At 56.3% G+C, this 18,236-nt stretch overlaps 1 protein-coding gene across 2 annotated transcripts in view; it reads right to left on the bottom strand.

Annotated features, from left to right (window-relative positions):
• The window catches only part of KDM2A (lysine demethylase 2A), a 52,713-nt gene that overhangs the window by 4,356 nt on the left and 30,121 nt on the right, over window positions 1-18,236 (bottom strand). The window contains exons 10-18 of one of the 2 annotated variants that reach the window (XM_069804193.1): window positions 17,685-17,838; window positions 15,718-15,833; window positions 14,326-14,452; window positions 12,368-12,789; window positions 5,146-5,229; window positions 3,040-3,306; window positions 2,691-2,822; window positions 2,522-2,611; window positions 893-1,605 (exon numbers count right to left, since the gene is read on the bottom strand). In XM_069804193.1, the coding sequence (XP_069660294.1) occupies window positions 893-1,605; window positions 2,522-2,611; window positions 2,691-2,822; window positions 3,040-3,306; window positions 5,146-5,229; window positions 12,368-12,789; window positions 14,326-14,452; window positions 15,718-15,833; window positions 17,685-17,838 (2,105 nt within the window). Of the gene's footprint in view, window positions 1-892; window positions 1,606-2,521; window positions 2,612-2,690; window positions 2,823-3,039; window positions 3,307-5,145; window positions 5,230-6,758; window positions 6,980-12,367; window positions 12,790-14,325; window positions 14,453-15,717; window positions 15,834-17,684; window positions 17,839-18,236 lie in introns of those variants that run through there. The other variant, XM_069804194.1, reaches the window with a different exon arrangement.

Raw genomic sequence — 18,236 nt, 5'->3', positions numbered from 1 at the left:
CGGCCACCCAGGGATGCCCAGAACAGCCCCAGCAGGGTTTTGCTGCCACGTAACAAGACTCTGAGTCACAGCTGTCTGCCTGCTTGCCCCCTCCTGGGCGCTCCTCCCACCAGGGCAAAGATCTTAAGCACCCTCGCTCCCAGCAGGCAAAACACTCAGCCTGGTCCCACCCCACAGCAGCCTGGGGAGACCCAGGACCCCGATCGTAGCTCAGCTGGGCCCCTAAAGGTGCCACACCAGTGGCAGGTGAGGGGATGCTCTCCTCCAGCCACCACGCCACACCATTCCCACCAGCCGCTGATCAAAGCGGGCCAGTCCTTTCCCGCTGTGCCATTCCCGCTGCTCGGCAGCTAGAAACCTCCCAGTTTCCAGTCCCCGTCTGTTCCCAAGCCCTCCATCCACAGCTGTCCCGGTGCCAGCATTGTCTTCAGGCCTGCTGCCCCCCGAGGCGTTTCCAGCCAGCAAACCCATCCTTGCCTCAGCCTGCCTTCCCCAGCCTGCTGGGAGGTCGAGGCAGGACGGGAGGCAGGGAAGGGCAAGGTCCACGCAGGGTGGTGGGTGAGCAAAGGGCATCAGCACCTCGCAAGGACACGGCAGGGGACGCAGGTGCTCAGGTGACAGCACAGCCTGCCACTGTCTCCCAACAGAGGGGACAGAAGGAAGGCAGAAGGGGACAATAAAGGCCAGCGCACATATGGCAAAGGCAGCAGCTGGCCACAGAGTCTGAGGGTGACGTTACCCGGCAAGCGCCAGCTACGGGGAGATCTTTCTCCCCCTTTCCCTCTGGCTGCCTATGAGGCACAAGGCTTGGCATGGCCATGCCCTGTCCAGGGCTCAGGACGCAGGCAGGCCTGGCTGTGCCCACCCCCCTGCCACATGTCCCCACACTCACCACTTGTACCAGGTCTTGCACACCCGCATGCACTCGCATAGCTCCCTGCGAGTGAGGTAGCGGAAGACGGACATCCACACCTCGCGCTGCATCCAGCTCTCCTCGCCCTCCTGCGCCCGGCCCCCTCGGCCATTGAGCCGGGCCGCCCCCCCCTCCTCCGCGTTCTCGTCCTCCTCTTCCTCTTCCTCCTCATCCTCCTCTGCGGCTGCCTCCTCCTCCCCCCCGCCCCGCAAGGGCATCCTGGTGGGTGCGTGACGCATGACCACGCGGGGAGAATGCTGCAGGTTGGTGGAGGAGGCCGTGATGGCTTGCAGCTTGGGGACGATAGAAGTGCCGTGGACGTCTTTGGTGGGGCGTTGGAGTGTCACGGTGAGGTAGGAGCCGTGCAGCTTGGCCTTCTCCACCTCTGACAGCTCCTTCTTGCCGCTGGGGTTGTTCTCCTTCTCCCGCACCATGGTTCGCTCGGTGGCCTGCAGCCGCAGCAGCTGCCGTCGCTTGAATCGCTCATCTCTGCTGGCGCTGTGGTGGTCGCTGGGGCCAGCTCCTGGGGATGAGCGTGTCACCATGCCTCGCGGTGATGCTGGGTCGTGGATCAGCTGCAGCATGGGGGTGGGCGAATTGGGCGGGGGTGTCAGGGGCTCCTCGCAACTCCGTAGTGGCCGCAGCACCTTGGCTTGCGCCGTGTCGTCATCGCTCTCCTCCACCTTCCGCTTCTGCAGGTAAGCGGGGCGGCAGGTTAGCAGGGATGGAGCTGCGGCGGGCCTGGGGAATGCATCTCCCTTCTCCTCTTCCCAAGGGCACCATCGCGGCGCTAGCAAGGCCTGCACCAGCTGTGCTCAGTACCACCAAGACCAGAGTCCACCCACACCAGCAACCAACATTTTCCTTCCCCCTTCACAAAAGGGGTGTCCCCCTGAGGTTGGGGGTGGTTTCCACTCTGTGCCTAACAGTCCCCGGCCTCTTGCAGCGGAAACTCTCAGGATCGCAGCTCAGCACAAGACACCGTGGGGACAGGGGGTGCTCATCACATCCGCTTGAAGTGCTGGGGGACCCCGGAACCAGGCAGATGTGCACCCCAAGCATGCACATCACCCAGGAGAAGGTGCCCCAGGGCAGCTGCCTCCCGCCTAGCTTGCCTTAGCTGCCTCGCTTCCATCCACAGCAGCGGGCACGGTCCTACAGGTGATGAGGCAGCCGTAGGCCGGTGTCCTGGGCAGCGCTGGCAGCCGCCAGCGGGCCAGCTGGCGCTGCACGCAGTCCACTCGCTGCCTGGCGGAGGAACCCGGCTGCCCCTGCCGCTTCTGCGGGAGCCTGGCCTTGGCCTGCTGACGGGCTCGCTGGGAGCCAGGGACAGAGAGCAGTAAGCTGTCAGCTTACCCCCCTGCAGAATCCCAGGACCGGACTGCAGCAGGATGCTGCCAGTCCCCCAAGCGCTGCTGTGCTGCGCCCCCGATGATCCCTGCTCTCACTAGTCACTGCCCAACTGGTCACCTGGATTGCACTGGTGCCTGCCTGCCCTCCAGCCCACCCATGCAGCCCAGCCTGGTTGAACACTGCCTATCCCCTAGCAGGATGCAGTGGGATGGAGGACACGTGTCCTGCCCTGCCACAGCACAGCTCGCCTCCTACCTGGCCCTTCTCTGCGTCGTCACCCTGGTAGCATTTGGGGCACTCCCAGCAGTTAGGGAGCTCATCGTTGAGCAGCCCTTCCCCATCCATCTGCAAAGAGAAGCGGGCAGTCAGCAGCAGTCCTTCCCCACAGCCGAGCCCCTTCTTCCTCAGTGCCCATACTGCTCACCTGCAGGCAGCCAGGGTGAACAATCTCGTTGCAGATACAGCACTCCATGAGTTTCTTCTCAAAGTCCTGCGAGTCCTCATTCTGATCTACCTCCCCGCAAAGTGCACACGTGACCGAGTGAGGCAGCCTGGGCTACAAAGGAAAGCAGGAGTGAAACCAGGGCAAGGTGGGACCGCCTTCCCCCTTTCCTCCTTCTATGCCCCACTGCCTGAACAATGGGGAAGGGGCCAACTATCCCCCAGGAATTAAACTAAGCCATTGCTCTCCTCTCTCTGACCCTGACTGGCCATGCAGAGTTGCTGCCAGGCTGCAGAGGACTTCTGAGAAAAGGATCAGGCCGCAGACTCACCGCTAAGCATTGCCGGAGGACGCAGGACTGTTTCATGCGGCCAGGCCCACCAAACTTCTTCATGTCCCTGCAATAGTGGCACATGCCACACTCGCCCTGCATGCAAGCCTTGCATTTTCGGCACCGAACCCGCCTCCGCCTGGCACCTGACACGATGGGAGAGACTGTAGGCCTGACGGGTGTCGGGCGGGGGGTTGGCTTCATGGTGTGCGGCTTGGTGATGGGGATGGTGGGCAGGCGCACCCTCAGCCGGGCCTGGAGCTTTAGCTGGCAACAGAAATAGAGAAGTGGCATGAGATGAGAGAACTGCTGTATTCAGCTTGGATCAGAAAGCCTCTGATCCCCGGCTCCCTCACTGTGACCTCAGATAACGCACCAGAGAGCAGCCCTGCTCCCTCACCTCTCTGCAGACAAAGGAGCCTGTATTGGCTCTGCCCCGGGCAGCTCTCCTCGACCACACTCACTCAGCCTTCGCCACTCCACACCACCAAGAGCTCTCTCTCCTCCCACCCCCTGTCTGCAGTCAGAAATGGATCTGAAAATGGCTGACGAGCCCCAAAAGCATTATGGCACTCCAACAACAGCTGCTCTTCCCTTCTTAGGCAAAGAATGACAAAGTCCACCCAGGCAGCCAGAAAGGCTGTCCTCTCTCTGTGCCACCCAGGTCCCTCCACCAGCTGCGCAAAGGGACAGGGCTCAGCTCTGATGCGAGTGCTCTGGTCATTCTCTCCTGCGAGCTCGAGGCGTGCTGGGAACACCCAAGCACCCCCGTTTACAGTGCAGGTGGGACAGCAGAGCTCTCCAGCAGACACCTACCATCCCATCAGCCCTCACAGCAAACACACTGGCTGCAGCATCCTTCCAGGATCAGCCACGATAGTGTGTGCACCACAGCTGATGGGCTGGGGGAAGGACAGGCACCCAAAAAACCCAGCACAAGGACAGGGTCAGGCCTGTGCCAAGCATCTGAGTGCTGCATCCAAAGCACGCAGACCTTTCTAGGTCTCTTCTCCCAGAAAAGCTGCCCAAGATGCTTGCACTGCTGAAGGACTAGGAAGTCATGCTGGATCCCCTTGGGCAGGGCAGGCAGGCAGAGACAGACACCTCCAAAAGGCAATCTGAGAGGCTCGTTTGCCTCCAGACACCCAGACGGGGTGTTACCCACCCCTCCCAATGCGATGGGGTCCTGCTCTTCCCATATGCCTGCCCATAAGCCCGTCTTCTGGCAGGAAGGAAGCAGTGACCTACAGGAGCCGTCCTGACGGGCCATAGGAAGGCAGCCTGCGGAGGGGAAGTCCGGCCGGCCAGCGGCAGGCTGCTCCTCGCCTCCATCTGCCCAGCGACCTCAGCCTGGGATGCAGCCCAGCTTTAGGCCCTGGGTTACAAGGGCAGCTGGAGAGGGGTGGGCAGGGGCACGCTGAAGGGTCCCTTTCCTGAGAAGCTGGCTGCTATCCGCAGGCAGAGACCCCCAGGAGGGAGCTGCCCTCCTTGGCGTTGCAACAGCCAATGCTACAGTACGGGCAGCGTGCTGGTAGGGACAGGGACCCAAGGGGCATGCTCACCTAGCAGTGAGGGGCCGGCCTGCCCACCAAACAGGCAGGGTTGATGCTGGTCATCAACCCCCACACCTCACCCTTCATCTCTCAGGCAACCCAATAGCAATACATTCCCCTGACACAGAACGTTACTCATACCACCCAGGACTCCCTTGTCAAGCCAGAGAGCTGCCGGGAGAGCACCCTTCAGAAGATCACCCCTTCTACCAACAGCAGGGCTTCAGCTCCTCTGAGCATGACCAAGGGGCTGGAGAACACGAAGCAGCTAGGGCTGACCCAGTTACTACCCATCGGCTGAGCCAGGGTAACCAGCAGGGTGGGAGACCTCCACTGTTGCCAGCGACCGGGTTTGCCTGCAGTGCTGTGGAGGCGGTTGCGCCTCACAGCCTGCCTCTGCACTGCTCCCTTTCTGCCTGCCGGGTCGGGCTCCCAAGGCAGGTATGGAAGCAGTGCCACGGCACCCCAGTTGCAGGTGGCAACTCAGCTGAGGACAGGTAATCAGCTCAACCACACGAGATACCCACCCAGGTCCCCTCCTCGCAGCTCCTACCTTATCTCTCTTCGGCCACTGGACAATGGGGATGCCTGTAAGTGCCAGTTTGGGGTCGCTGTTCGCGTATTCTTCTAGCAGCAGCTAATGGAGAGAGAGGGGGGAAAAAAAGCAGAGAGACAAAAAGCACAGGTGTGAGCAGAGTGAAACAAGGCTCCCGCCAGTAAGGCAGGCTCCGACCAGATGCCAAGGCTAGCGTGCTTCAAACAAGACTGGGAAGGAGCCCTCCTCTACCCACGCCTGTGAGCAACGATCCCTCCCCACATTAGACAGACAAGCTCTGTCGAGTCGATCTGCACGAGCGCTTTCATCAACTGCATTTCAGCCCCGAGGCCCCGCGCTGTGCAGTGGTAGGGGGAGAGTGCCAAGCTTTTGCAATCCAAGGGGATTTACAGGGAAGGATTCACGAGGGTCGCCCCTGCATCTGCTCCCCGCAATAGTCCCCGGGCATGAGGTAGCTGGAGGGTGCAGCGGCAGCAGGACATGGTGCCCCAGCACCCCCTCCGTAGCCTGGCACAAGCTGCTGGGTAGCCAAGAGCTGCTCCCCCACACTGCCTCGGGGTTTAGCTTTGACTTTGACGTGAGAGATCCCTCGGCACCAACCGGACGGGCACGCTGCCCTATGGCGCGACAGGCATTCTCGCTCTTGGCAGATGCAAGCTCCCTGTACTCACCCTGACCGTTTCATCCCTCTTGCTCCCCTCCATTGCAGCCCCTTCCCCACGCTCGCCCTGGCCGTTTCATCCCTCTCGCTCCCCTCCATCGCGGCCCCCTCCCCACAACCATTCCCCACTGAATTTGCCCGTTGCAAAGGTGCTTTATTTACTTGGCGTTGCCATGGCTACGCCAGCAGGAACCTCCTGCCGGCATCCCTGCTCGTGGTGCTTCCCGCTGCCAGGCAGGGCCAGGTCAGGGGTCTGCTGGCATCCCCCGTGGGGCTGCCCACTCCCCGGGTGCTCGCCCCGGCCCAGCTTTCCGGTGCTTCTCTGCCTTTCTCAGGCGGCTGCAGGAGGCAGGAAACCGTGGCCTCCCCTCCACTCCCCAGCAGCACAGCGTGCTGCCTACAGACTTTCCGCCTCCCCGCCAGCCTTCCCATGAGCACACGCTGAAAGGAAAGGTCAGGGGCTGGGGGCTCACACACAGATAGATAGAGATATATATACATATGGGTAGGGAACCGCAGCCTCCTCTTGTCCAGGGAACCGGGGAGGGGGGGTTGGCGGTGGCTCAGGCATGCTCCAAGCCAGGGAGCCAAGGGGCCTGGGGAGCGAGGGGGGAGGGCACCCGGGTCCTGTGGCTGCATCTGGCTCGGAGCCGGGGTGGGGAAACAAACCCCTCCGTCCTCTCTGACCCCTCACGCTCTGGCTGAGGGGGGGAACAAGGCGGAGGGGACCCTGCGAGCGCAGCGCAGCGCACGCTTCCCCCGGGCCGGCAGGAACTCGGCACCGGCGAGCGCGCCCCGAGGAAGGGGAGAGGCGAGCCCAAGCACCGGCCAGGGACCCCTCCGGGGAAGCAGGGGTTTTCCCCCCCCCGCGGTCCCCTCCCAGCCTGCCTGGGTCGAGAGCATCCCCGCGTCCCCCTCCCCATCCCACGAGCGTTGCCAGCTGCCTGACCTTGCGCCTCTGGAGCTGCCGAGACTCTGGGGTGAAGTTTGCCGAGCCCTCTTTGTTTCGGTGCCCGCACTGCCAGGGCCGGGGTTCCCCCCTCTTTCCCCGGACACCTCCAAGAGCTGCCTCAGTCTGAGCGGACCCGAACCGGACCCCCGGTCTTCGGGGACATGGTTGGGGGAGCGACCGCCGCCGTCCCCCCCTCCCACCCCCCCCCGCCCCGAGCGGCCCCGGCTCCTCCCCGGCTCCGGCAGCCGCACCGATAACCGCGTGCTCCTCCCGAACCCTTGGGCAGCAACAGCGGCAGCTTCCTGAGCTTGAAACAATGCTGCTGCGTCACCCACATGCGGTTCCCAGCAATGCTTTGCAACGGGAAGATGGCAGAAGAAGGGGGGGGGGGGGGGAAGGAGAAAAAAAAAAAAAAAGCGAGCGAACGAGAGCGGAGGGCAGAGCCGTTCTGCTGCAGAGCCGGGAGGGGCCGGGGACGGGCGGCTGGCGCCGTGCGGATTGGCGCAGGGGGGCCGGGGCGGCTCGGCCCACCTTCCCTCCTTCCCTCCCTCCGCCACTGCAATCGGAGATGCCGGGGCCGGGCTCCCCGGGGCCGGGGCAGGCTGGGGAGAGCCCTTACCCGCGGCCCCGCTCACGCCCGACCTTCCCCAAGGGCTTGCTTTTGTCTTCTCCGAGGGGTTTTGGTTTTTTTTTTTTTTGGGGGGGGGGGGGGGGAGGTTTGGAAGCCGAAGCCACCTGGGTCTAGGATATGTCGCTGGTGGGAGCTTTTAAATGAAGGCAAAGGGGGGTGGGGGTGAGCCCCTCGAAACGTGGGGGCTGCAGGGACTGCACCCGTACCCTCCCGGAGCTGGACGGACAAACCTGCCCCGACAAACATCCCGGCACCCAAGTTTGGGAGCAGCGGTAGTCCCAAAGCCAGCGGTGACCAGACGCTAGAGGGGGACAAACCCATACCGGGCGACGCAAGGTCTCCCCAAACAGCCCCAGCTCCCCGAGAACCCCCCCACCCCACCCCGGCTACAGACCACCACAATTAAAATGGAGGAAACTCTTGAAATAAAGCAAGCTCCCCAAAGCAGCACTGGAGAACAGTGACTGCTCCTAGCCCCAATGCAGCCAAAGCATCTGCAGGCAACCTCAACTTTTGTGTCTCCTGCCCCTGGAGAGCCCAGGAAGCCACTGGGCCACACCGACCAGACACCTGGGTCCAGACTGTCACCACCTGAACTGCCAACGACACCCCCGGGCCCCCAGCACAGGCTCTCCACAGATCTTGCAGTCTGCATCGCAGTGGGGACACCCAGCCCTGCAGTGTGGCCCGGCGCGGAGAATATGCAGGGTGGCTCCTCCGTCACGTTGCCAAGGTCAAGCACATCAGATGGCACGCCGAGGTGACGCCTGGTCAGAAGGGACAGCGGAGGGGTCTTTGGCCCCGCGTGCTCCAGGCTGCGGCGCTCCTATTTGGTCCATTTGGACAGCGATCGTGGAAGCATCAGGCATCTTGTGAACACCACACCGCTGGCACGCACGCCGGCAGGGGAACCTCGCACACGGCTCAGCGCTTCACGCTGCAGTTTAGTCTCATCTGAGCCACAGGCAGGAGCGTGGCCAAAGCTGCCATCCCACCAAAGCGGGGACCTTTTCAGCACAGCTCACAGGCCACCCTGAACTTCCTTGTCCATCCCTGGTGGCAGCAGCCCCCGTTCCTCACCAAGTCCTCTCTTGCGTCCCATTGCCCTGCAGCAAATGGGACAGTGCACGCTCTCCCTGCAGGCAGAGAGAGGGAGTGGAGTGCCCTGAGACCACTCACTGCTCCCAAAGGCGCTCATCAGTGCTTTTACATCCCCCAGGCTTCAGCAAGCTGACATGTTCGCTGCTTCTCTTAGACACGAGCACCTGGAGAAACAAATTGTCTTGGGAAAGCAGACTCCAGCTGGCAGATTTACTGGGGCAGGGAAAGGAGAGCACGAGGCACAGGGAACATTTCAGGCAGACGTGACGCACTGGAGACGAGAAGAGTAACGTGTATTTACAGAGGAGCAAGAACACGTCTCTGATCATGGGGAGACCCAGCACAACACGGAGCCAGGTACGTAGGCAATGCCAGACCAAAGGCTTTGAGATGAGGTCCTGCAGACAGGATCCACACTTCTGGGAGAGGCTCTTCTTGTTTCTACAACGCTTGATGCTCCAACACCTCCAGGCAGAGCCCAAATACAACCCATTTGCGCCAGTTACTGAGGCCACAGGGCTTGACGGCACTGCAGCAAGCGAATGGTTCAAATGTGGCCTCAGCTCCCCACAAGTCAGCCGACAGCAGGTCTGACAGCTCTAAAGCCAGAGCCTCATGAACCAGCCTGCTCCTCTGAAGTCTAAATGAGGGGAAACCAGCACACCCCAAGAGGGGTCAGAAGTGATGGACTGAGGCAGTCAAAAGACAATGGGACCTCTCCGAAGTTCCCTCTTTCTCAATGATCTTTCCAGCAACCCCAGTCCAGACCAATCACAGAGGCATCACCAAATGCATGGAGATTTTTCAGCAAGACATCAGTGCTACAAGGCAATATGTTCATAATCTCATTTTGCAAAGGCAGATCTTCTCCTGAGGCAGTGCTAGAAGCCTTTTCGATTTCTGCAGGCCCTCCCATTTAAGCCACTGGGGAGCAGCTCTCAGTCACTGGTTCAGAAGGCAGCGATGTGGTGTCACCAAGAGCTTTCCAAGGGAGATAGGCAAAGCTAGAAAGGTTAAGGAGAGGCAGAGGTGGCAATGTGCTCTTCCTATTCAAGATGCCTGATGCAGCCTTTTTACAGAGTCTTGGTAGATAGACAGTCCCTCTTGCCATGGAGCTGGAAGCACATCTCTGTCAAAACCAGTGTCACGTCCCGCCATGTGATGGCTCCAGGCTCAACTCATGACAGGATACAGAAACATATTTCTTCACATAACCCAACATATGGACATCCTGAAGTCATGATCACCACACAAGAGGCTGTGGGAAAAGGCAGCATTTTCCTGGTCCATGCTGCGGCCGTGTGCCTGGGAACACTGGTTAGCAAAGGGTGGCAAGAAGCATGGTAGGACGTTTGATGTGACAGGCAGATCAAGGTGCCATGTCACACTACCTGCGCGTCTGGGCTCTATGATGAGAAAACACCATGTTCTGATCCTGGGTAGCAGACAGACCAAATAAACATGCAGGCCACAGCCACAAAAGCCTTCCACAACGCAGCAGCTGCCTAACTGGACACAGCTATGTAGTGACAGCAGCAAAGTTGGCAAGCGCTGAAAACATGTTGATTCTGTGCCTCTCTAGAGCAGGTATTTCCCAACAGTCCTGTTGGCCAGATCCCAGGTCCATTAATGACCTCACCTGGTGACATAAGGGTAAGAGACACCGCTGCAGATCAATGGTCCCAGAGTCAGGCTAAGATGCTGTGGAGGACATACTGCTTTCTGTTTAGCATAAGTCATTGAAAATGGATTAGGCTGTAGTTCTCCACTAGTGCATAAAGAGAAATAGCAGATGAACAGAAGGGATCCAAGTCTGGGGTGCAGCACAAGGGATCCCACATGGATCACGCCTCCAAGAGCTGTGAGGGAAGGCAGGAGCATCAGAACAAGACCGGAGAAGGGAAGTGCTGTGCTTACACACAGCCACTGTAGGACTGTGTTCTGGGAGAGTCAGCTACAGTTGTGCAAGAACACAAAAGCTATTAGAGGAGGGAGTTATACCAAAGCTTACACAGGAAACATGACTGAAATAGGCTATGTACCCCACATCATGAGTTACAGATGCATGGACGGCCACTTCATGCCTCTAGCTTGGTAACAACTTGTCCTGCCTGAAAAAAAAAAAAAAAAGGTGTTCTCCATACAAGCTGTTGATACTGAAAATTAGACCTTCACTCATCAGCCTTTTCAGTGACCAGACCAGTTAAAAGGTTTAGCTAAAAATGTCTTACCCCTTTTCAGAATTTATAAGCCAACCTCCATTTGCCAGTTCCATCACCTCTAAGGAAAACTTAAGTTTTGAAAGTAGAGCTTTGCTGTAGTTTGACAAACTTGTCCTGTTTTCTCCAGTCTAAGGAGGTCCTCCACTGCAATCTAAGGATCTTCATGCCTTGAGGATGCCCTATAGCACAGGCATTGCTTGGGAGGCTGCTAGTGCTGAGGGACAGAGTCCTGCAGCTCAGGCTACTTCTGAACCTCAGAGGACAGGCAGCTTTAAGGAACAAGTCCTTCAGGGAAGCTGTTTGTTCTGACCGGACTGCAGGGACTTTCACCCGCAGCTCATCCGTGAGGTACAACCAGACACAGGGGCTGGTGGGTCACATCAAAACCACAGGCACATATCTGTTAGCTCCAGAACGCAAGTCCTTTGAAAAGGTCTCAAAACCCAGCTAAACACCAACAACCTTGAATGCTTTGCCTTCAAAGCACCCAACATGCGACACCAGCCTCCCTTTCTCTGTCCAAGGGTGAAATGCTGCGCTGACAGCTCAAAGCTTGAGTTTCTCCACAGCATCATATGGTTCGTGGTAGGGCCAAGGCCACCCCACCGCAGTGGTTCAGAAACACACGTGTTGCATACTTGAAGGCCACAGCACGCACAGTACGCTTGAAAAAGCCACAGGAAACCAGAATTGCAGCCCCCTAACAGCACCTCCTCCCACGCCTTCAGCCAAGCACCACCAGAGCTCGGCCTGCTAACAGCCCACCCTGGGACCCCAGAGCTGTGCTGTGCTGTCTGCTCCAAATGCAGAAGAGCACTGGATTTACCAAATGCCCCACAAAAATCAGGAGACAGCACTTGGAAAAGAAACGTGACGGCAAAGATGAAGATACACCCATGGCTATATCTTGGTATCAGCTTCGATACAGACAAGCAGCTGAACAGATCACCATCAGCAAGGAAAGGAGCAGGAGATAACTGGTTTTAGGGACTAAAATGGACTTCTGGGGAATAGAGTGAGGCTGACATTCTCACTTCAGTGCTGGAAGGGCTAAAACACCAATGCTCATGGAGTCAGCACAACAGGTCTGGCAGATACAGCTCAGGGTGTAAAGCAGGGCAGGGGAAAAAAAAAAACCAAACCAAACCCCCTCATATAATCTACAGTCACATCCTGTGCAAACAACCCAAAGAAACAACACCAAATCAACCTGGGGCAAGGAAAGGGCTCCACATGTTACAGTGTCCAGCAGCCCAAGGAGTCCACAACCAGAACTGGAAACAAACTGCATCACAAACAAGCATTCTTGCACTGACACCCATAAGGGACCCAGACAGGGCCCAGAGGGTCCCCAGAGGAGTCTCAGCCATGCTGGCTGGGAGCAGTTACTGCTCCTGCTAGCCCCAGCCCAAAATCCAAGCCAGGGCTGTCCCTCGGCATCATGTGGCATAACATCAGCCTCCTGAGAGGAAGAAGAGAACACCAAGCCTGCAGACAAAACACCCCCTTGCCCCAGGACAGGGGTAAGGTCAGGGTCAAGCACAGTTTCCCTGGGGGCAAATGCCTTTCCATCTCCAATGCCACAAGGAAGCAGATGCGCCCTGGCAGCCCTGAGGAACAGCAGCACTTGAGGCTCCCTCACGCCTACATACCTTGACGTCAGCGATGAGGGCGTCCTCATCCTCAATGCCAGTGGGAACACACTTCTTGTGCAGAGGGAGTGACTCCAGTTTGTCCACAAGGCAGCGTAGACCCTCCAGCTCAAACTGCGTCAGGTGCACCTTCCTGCTCTTCCGTGGGCTGCCACCATTTGGGTCCCAGGCCTGGCCATTTTGGGACCCCCGGCTGGAGTCGGAAGAGTCTATAGATGGGGTCTTCTTCAGACCCGGCAGGCTGCTCCGGCAGCTCCTGCCCAGTTCATCATAGTCCACATTGGCACCATTGGCTACGGGGCTGGTGAGAACAGACCGCCTTGTGACTGGTCGCCTGGGTTCCTTCCCTGCTGCATCCTCCTCTTCTTCCTCCTCCTCCTCTTCTTCCATGTTTACCGAATCCGAGGAGCTCAGCTCCATATCTGCCACAATGGAGAAAGAGTGAGAGAAGAGCATGGTGGCCAGACAATCACTTGCAGGAGGTGTTCAGTTTCTAGAGGAATCCCCCAGTTATCAGAGATGCTGGAACAACAGACACGTGCAGGAACAAGGCGAGAGGAAAGGATGGGGCACGTAGCAGCTGGAAAAGAACAGCTAAAACCCTTTCCCATTCCTGGCTTGTTCTGTTGGAAGGTGAGGCACAGGACATGGAAAACCTCCCAGAGAAGGAGAGAGCAAAAGCCTAGACTGTATTTCATAGAATCCTAGAATTGTTTGTGTTGGAAGGGACCTTTAAAGATCATCTAGTCCAACCCCCCTGCAGCATCTTTCACTAGACCAGCTTGCTCAAAGCCCCATCCAACCTGACTTTGCTTTTGAGGGCTTGGGATCTCCAGCCATCTGGTCCTGGGAGTGACCTGGGACCTTGATCCTGCCTTCACGGTGGGAGAAAGAAGATGTGGACTCACTAGATCACAGTGACGTCTCCGAGCCTGATTGTGCACAATAAAGCACCCTCTCCTGACAGTAAAAGGGAAGGGGGTTCTGCTGCTCCCTTCCTTTCAGCCCTCTGCACTAGTTCCCACTTCATGCTGCTCAGTGGTAGAGAAATGGTGATGAAGGCACTGGAGGCCTCCAGGCAGGAGGAGGACAGAGACAGCCTTTCCCAAACCAAGCGCTGAGGGAAATCTCAAGAGGGCCACAGGAAAAGGACAAGAGCTGGGTGCCATGTCCCTTTGCTAGGGCCCCCGGATAGAAATCAAAAGCCCTGAAAAGGCTGTGGCTGTGAGGGGAGGTGCCCAGGAGTCAGCATTTACAGCCTCTTAGGGGAGTGAGGACAAATTTGCTTCAAGGGCCTTGGGTGGAGGCTACCCAGCTCTCTCCCACTCTAAAGAAGGGTCTCTCTGAGTAATAATCTCTTGAACCAATGCTCAGGCCCCACTTGCCTTGGCTGTAAGGAGGCCAAAAATTCCTTTTGCGAAAGACTCCCTGTGCTTCCTTGCGCATAACCTTGACAGCACTTTAAACTGTGCGTGCAGGAAGGCCCTGATCAGCAAGAAAGCATTACTGCCTTGCAGCTCACAGCACAGTGGTGGTTACTGCAAGTTCCCGCCGCTTCTTCTGTTAAAGGCTTTGTGTGTACCAGCAAGACCAGGAACTTGTGTGCTGGTTTTGCAGCTGCAAGGAACCTGGCCTGTTACAGGGACAAAGGAGGAAGCAAAAGTCTGGCTAGTTTTGACTTCTTGCTCAAAGGAAAAGAAGCAAACTGCACCTCCTTTGGCCGGTCTGCAATGCCCTCCAACTGTTCAGTACAGCAAACAGTGAAAAGGGAGGAAATACCCAAAGAAACCACCTTTTGAAATTGAGGAAGTGATAGTCCCAAATTCTTCCCACACAGCCCTCCAGGGCCCACCATGCTGCTGAGCCAGACAGTACCCCAGCAGGAGGGTGCAAGAAACCATTTCGATACAGGTGAGGAAGGAATAAGAAGAGCTGGACAGCCAATGCAGGGGGCTTACCCATACTGAGCGATTCCTTCTGGAAGTCCTTGGTCAGATGTGAGCGGCTGGTGATGCAGTAGACATAGCGCTCCAGCACGTACCAGCACATCTCGTAATAGAAGGGATAACGAAACTTATTTGGGACCTGCAAAAGAGGCAAGGGGAAGGGGATCAGCTCAGACCTCCTCCACCACAGGGCTGCACAGAGATAGCTCTTATTACTGCTGCCTCAAACCAGACCGATCTCCTCCTGAGAGACAGGAAACGCATGTACATGTTTAACAGCATCATTCATGCTTCTGGCAGCCTGACGCAATTCTCCTTGCAGAAGGATATTATCACCAGGCAGAGCAGAGACCAGGCTCTACTCACTTGCAAGCCATTAACATTTCATTTGTCTTTGTTAGGGTTGCAGCTCTTCCCCCACAGACCTCCTTCTCATTAGTACAAGAAAAAAGTGGCAGATGACACAAAAGGTTTCAGTTGAAGGTAATGGTTCAAGCCCTCTTCCCAAGCCCAGGCACAGCATCTGACAGTTTGTAGGGGCGGAGGGAAAGGTTGGTCCGTTAAGAGAGGTGTTACCAGCTCAGCTATTTAGCAGAGTGCTATCAGGGCTGTGTCACATGAGTGTTGGCAATTCACATGCAGGCAGAAGCTGCCCCTGACCCTGCTGCCTGCCCTGCACCTTCCTGAGGCTACACTGCCCAGGGTGGAGCAGGCACACACTCCATTGTTCTATGTATGTCTTAACTGCTGTGGATGATGGTCTGACATGTGACTGCTAACCCACAGGTCCTGCCTGCTGCAGCAACCTGAACTGCTTCAGAGAGGCCAACAGTCTGTCCATCACAGCCCAGGCATGTCCTGAAGCTTCTCTGCAGGAGCTGAGCTCTGCAGGACCCATGTCTCCACAGGGAGCAAGCAAGAACATCCACTTGCCAACAGCATTCTCTGCTCAAGGCGTCAGGAAGCCTTTAGTTTGTTGTCTTACACCACATCAAGGTCTAAGATCAACACCAAGCAGCAGTAGAAGGCAGCCAGGTAAGGGAAGAGGCAACACACTGGATGCACTCCCATGGACACGTTGCTCCTTCCTCTTTAGGCAACCAGGAGAGGTCCCCATGACACTCACAGCAAGGTTTGCAGACCCCTCGGAAGCCTGGTGTCAGACCAGAGGTGGTACAAAGAAATGTAACAAGACTTAGTGCACACTGCAGGCTGTCCCTCTGCCCAAGTTCCTGCCTGTACATTTATAGCAGGCTAGGACATCTCGCTTACAGACAGCTGGAGTTGAAGCAATCTGTCACAGGGTGAGATTCAACTTGCCTGCCTGCACACCACCACTCTTGGCTGTGCCCTCCCCACCATCCCAGGAGGCCACATCCTCCCAGCTCTCCCACAGGTCCTTACCCGCGTGCGGTCTTCGATGCTGTAGATCCGGAGCTGCATAGGGATGTTGAAGCTGTGCAAGAAGTTGCCTCCGAAAACCAGTGTGTCCATGGGAGTGTACACAGCATGGATCCAACCTTGGAGAGAAAGCAGAGTTTGAAGAATCCTGAGTAACTAGGTGAGGTCAAGGTCTCACAACTGACAGTCCCTACTAATTCAGTTCCTTTGCAATCTCTTATGAATTGTGTTCTTCGGAGCAGGGCTGTCAAATCTGCACAGCCTTCATGCTGCTCAGCTAAGTCCACCCTGATAGTTGCACCCTTAATCTGCACCCAGGTTAGCTGCAAACACACAGACTAGCTATTGACCCGTTGTCACGTCAGCCAGCCCTAGCAGCAGCAGGGGGCTACGATGGGACCATATAGACCCCAACTCTTTGAGAAGGGCAGACATTGCCATGTTACAGCAACCATGTCCACTCCTGCTGAAGTGTCACTACTGAATTACTCAATACCCAGCTCACTTGACCCATCTAAGAGCTAGAGACAGACTTGTACTTAGGCAATTAAATACACCTGTGGATCTGGCCTCGCATCCTCCCATGGTGGCACGTGTGCCAGTATCCACCTCCTGTCCATAGCTTTTTGTCATCTTGGTGTCTCTGGAAAGTTGCTTCCTAATTGCATTAGGCCTAAGAATACCAGCAACAAGGAAAACAGTGTTCCAAAGTCTGTTCAACAATTAAAAAAACCCTCAAAGTAACTCAAGTTCCAGCTCTGTTATCTCCAAGGCTAAGCAATCCAGCCAAGCCCAACATTTTAGAAATTCCAGCATCGGTTTCCTTAAGGCAAGGCCAATCAATTCAGAAGTGTCAGTTGTGATAACAGGACTCATTTGAGTAACTTCTGCAATCCCTGATGTTTTCTGTTCCTGCTCCCACTGTAAGCTACAACACAGCTTACTCCTGCACTGCTGTTGGAGATGAAACGGCAGGTTACAGCAGCCTTTGATATCTGAGCCAGTCTTATGGACACAATTTTTATGCACCAGTTTTATTAGAAGCCTTCGAAGGGGTCTAACAATCTTTCTCTGTACAAGGGAATATTCCCTAGTGCAAGCACAACATTTTACAGACATCCCAGGTCTCCATCACAGGTTCTAAAAGGCTGTGAGCCAGTCCTTGCAAACAACCAACTGGAGCTGCCTTTTTTTTTTTTTTATCTGCCTCATCTCTTCTGCCTTTGCTGTTTTCAAGCACAGCACTGTACTAACTGCACATGGAAGACATTGCTGATGCCCTCCAATTATTCTGCTTGCTAAACCAAGTGAGGCTAAAGATTTCTCTTAACTCTTGAGAGTGTTCCAACTCCCAACCTCAAAGTCTCCTTGCCCAAGCCCTCTGCAAAGCAGTTACCTGCAAGTCTCTCCATGTTACTGCTTCCCAGATCCCTACTGGGTTTCAGCATTTTCCAACATTTGCTTCTAGCTATATGCTTTCCAGCTCTCTTATCTGCAGTACCTGCAGACTGTTTGATTGTCTTTCCCCATGTCCAGAGCAGCCACCTTGCTCCTTAAACTCACACACTGGCTCCCTTCCTTGCTTCACGATTTGAACATAACTCTGCAGAGATTTCACAAGAGACCCAGGAAGCTGAGGAGCTGTGCTGCCCTGGGCCAGCCTTCAACATACACTGCTCCTCATGTCAACATAACAGGCTCTGGGAAAGGCTCCTTTAATAATTGATCAAGAGTGATGTGAGCCAGCCACAGCTTTCCTGTTGCTTGGGCTGAATCCACAGTGCCATGACAGGCGTGTTTTGGGAACTGGCAAGCAAGAGGACAGAGCCACATCACATCTCCCTCTCCTAGTTACTCATGAGGGAGAAAGCTAAATCCTGCCTGTTCTGATTTTGCTTGTGTCCCAGGAGTTTCAGCCTCTCACCACAACCCTGGTAAAGGCCAGGATGTGCCTGCCCACCCTGCAGTACCTGAGGGGATGACAAATGTGTAGCCCTGCTTGAGCTCGATGCGCTGGCACTCTGACACTCTGTCCCCAAGAAAAATGTCTCCCTGCTTCCCTGAGAGAAGCCAGTTTTCATAGAGCTCCAGGTTCTGGGGTGTAGGAGGGATCAGCCAGAAGATCTGCAAATAAAGACAACGGGTGTTTAAGTCGTCACATAATTAACAGCTACTGACTACCCCCTGCTTCTTCCAAACCTGCCCTGCTCCCTCTCCAGACATCTAAATCTCTTCCTCTCCCCATCCACAGAGGATGCAAATTTGCAGAAATTCCCAGTAAAGTGTCCCATTTGAGAGGGCAAGCCGCTAAGCAAGGTCTTTCCCAACCTGACACACTGAGCACCACAGGTCAACTGAGCTTGGGATGCTTTGTAAGGTATTATTTACATCAATAGAACCCACCAAAGGCACCAGAGTGCTAGAGACGGAGTTATTTACCTGCATATTTCTGCCATGTTAGTAAGAGCTACAACTAAACTAGAGATTTGCACCTGTCTCGCTCCATGGAATTACAGGGGACA

Source organism: Haliaeetus albicilla, chromosome 16 (genome assembly GCF_947461875.1).
Source record: "Haliaeetus albicilla chromosome 16, bHalAlb1.1, whole genome shotgun sequence".
NCBI classification, from domain to species: domain Eukaryota; kingdom Metazoa; phylum Chordata; class Aves; order Accipitriformes; family Accipitridae; genus Haliaeetus; species Haliaeetus albicilla.
The sequence above is the reverse complement of the archived record's forward strand: the minus strand, read 5'-3'. Positions and strand labels throughout refer to the sequence as shown.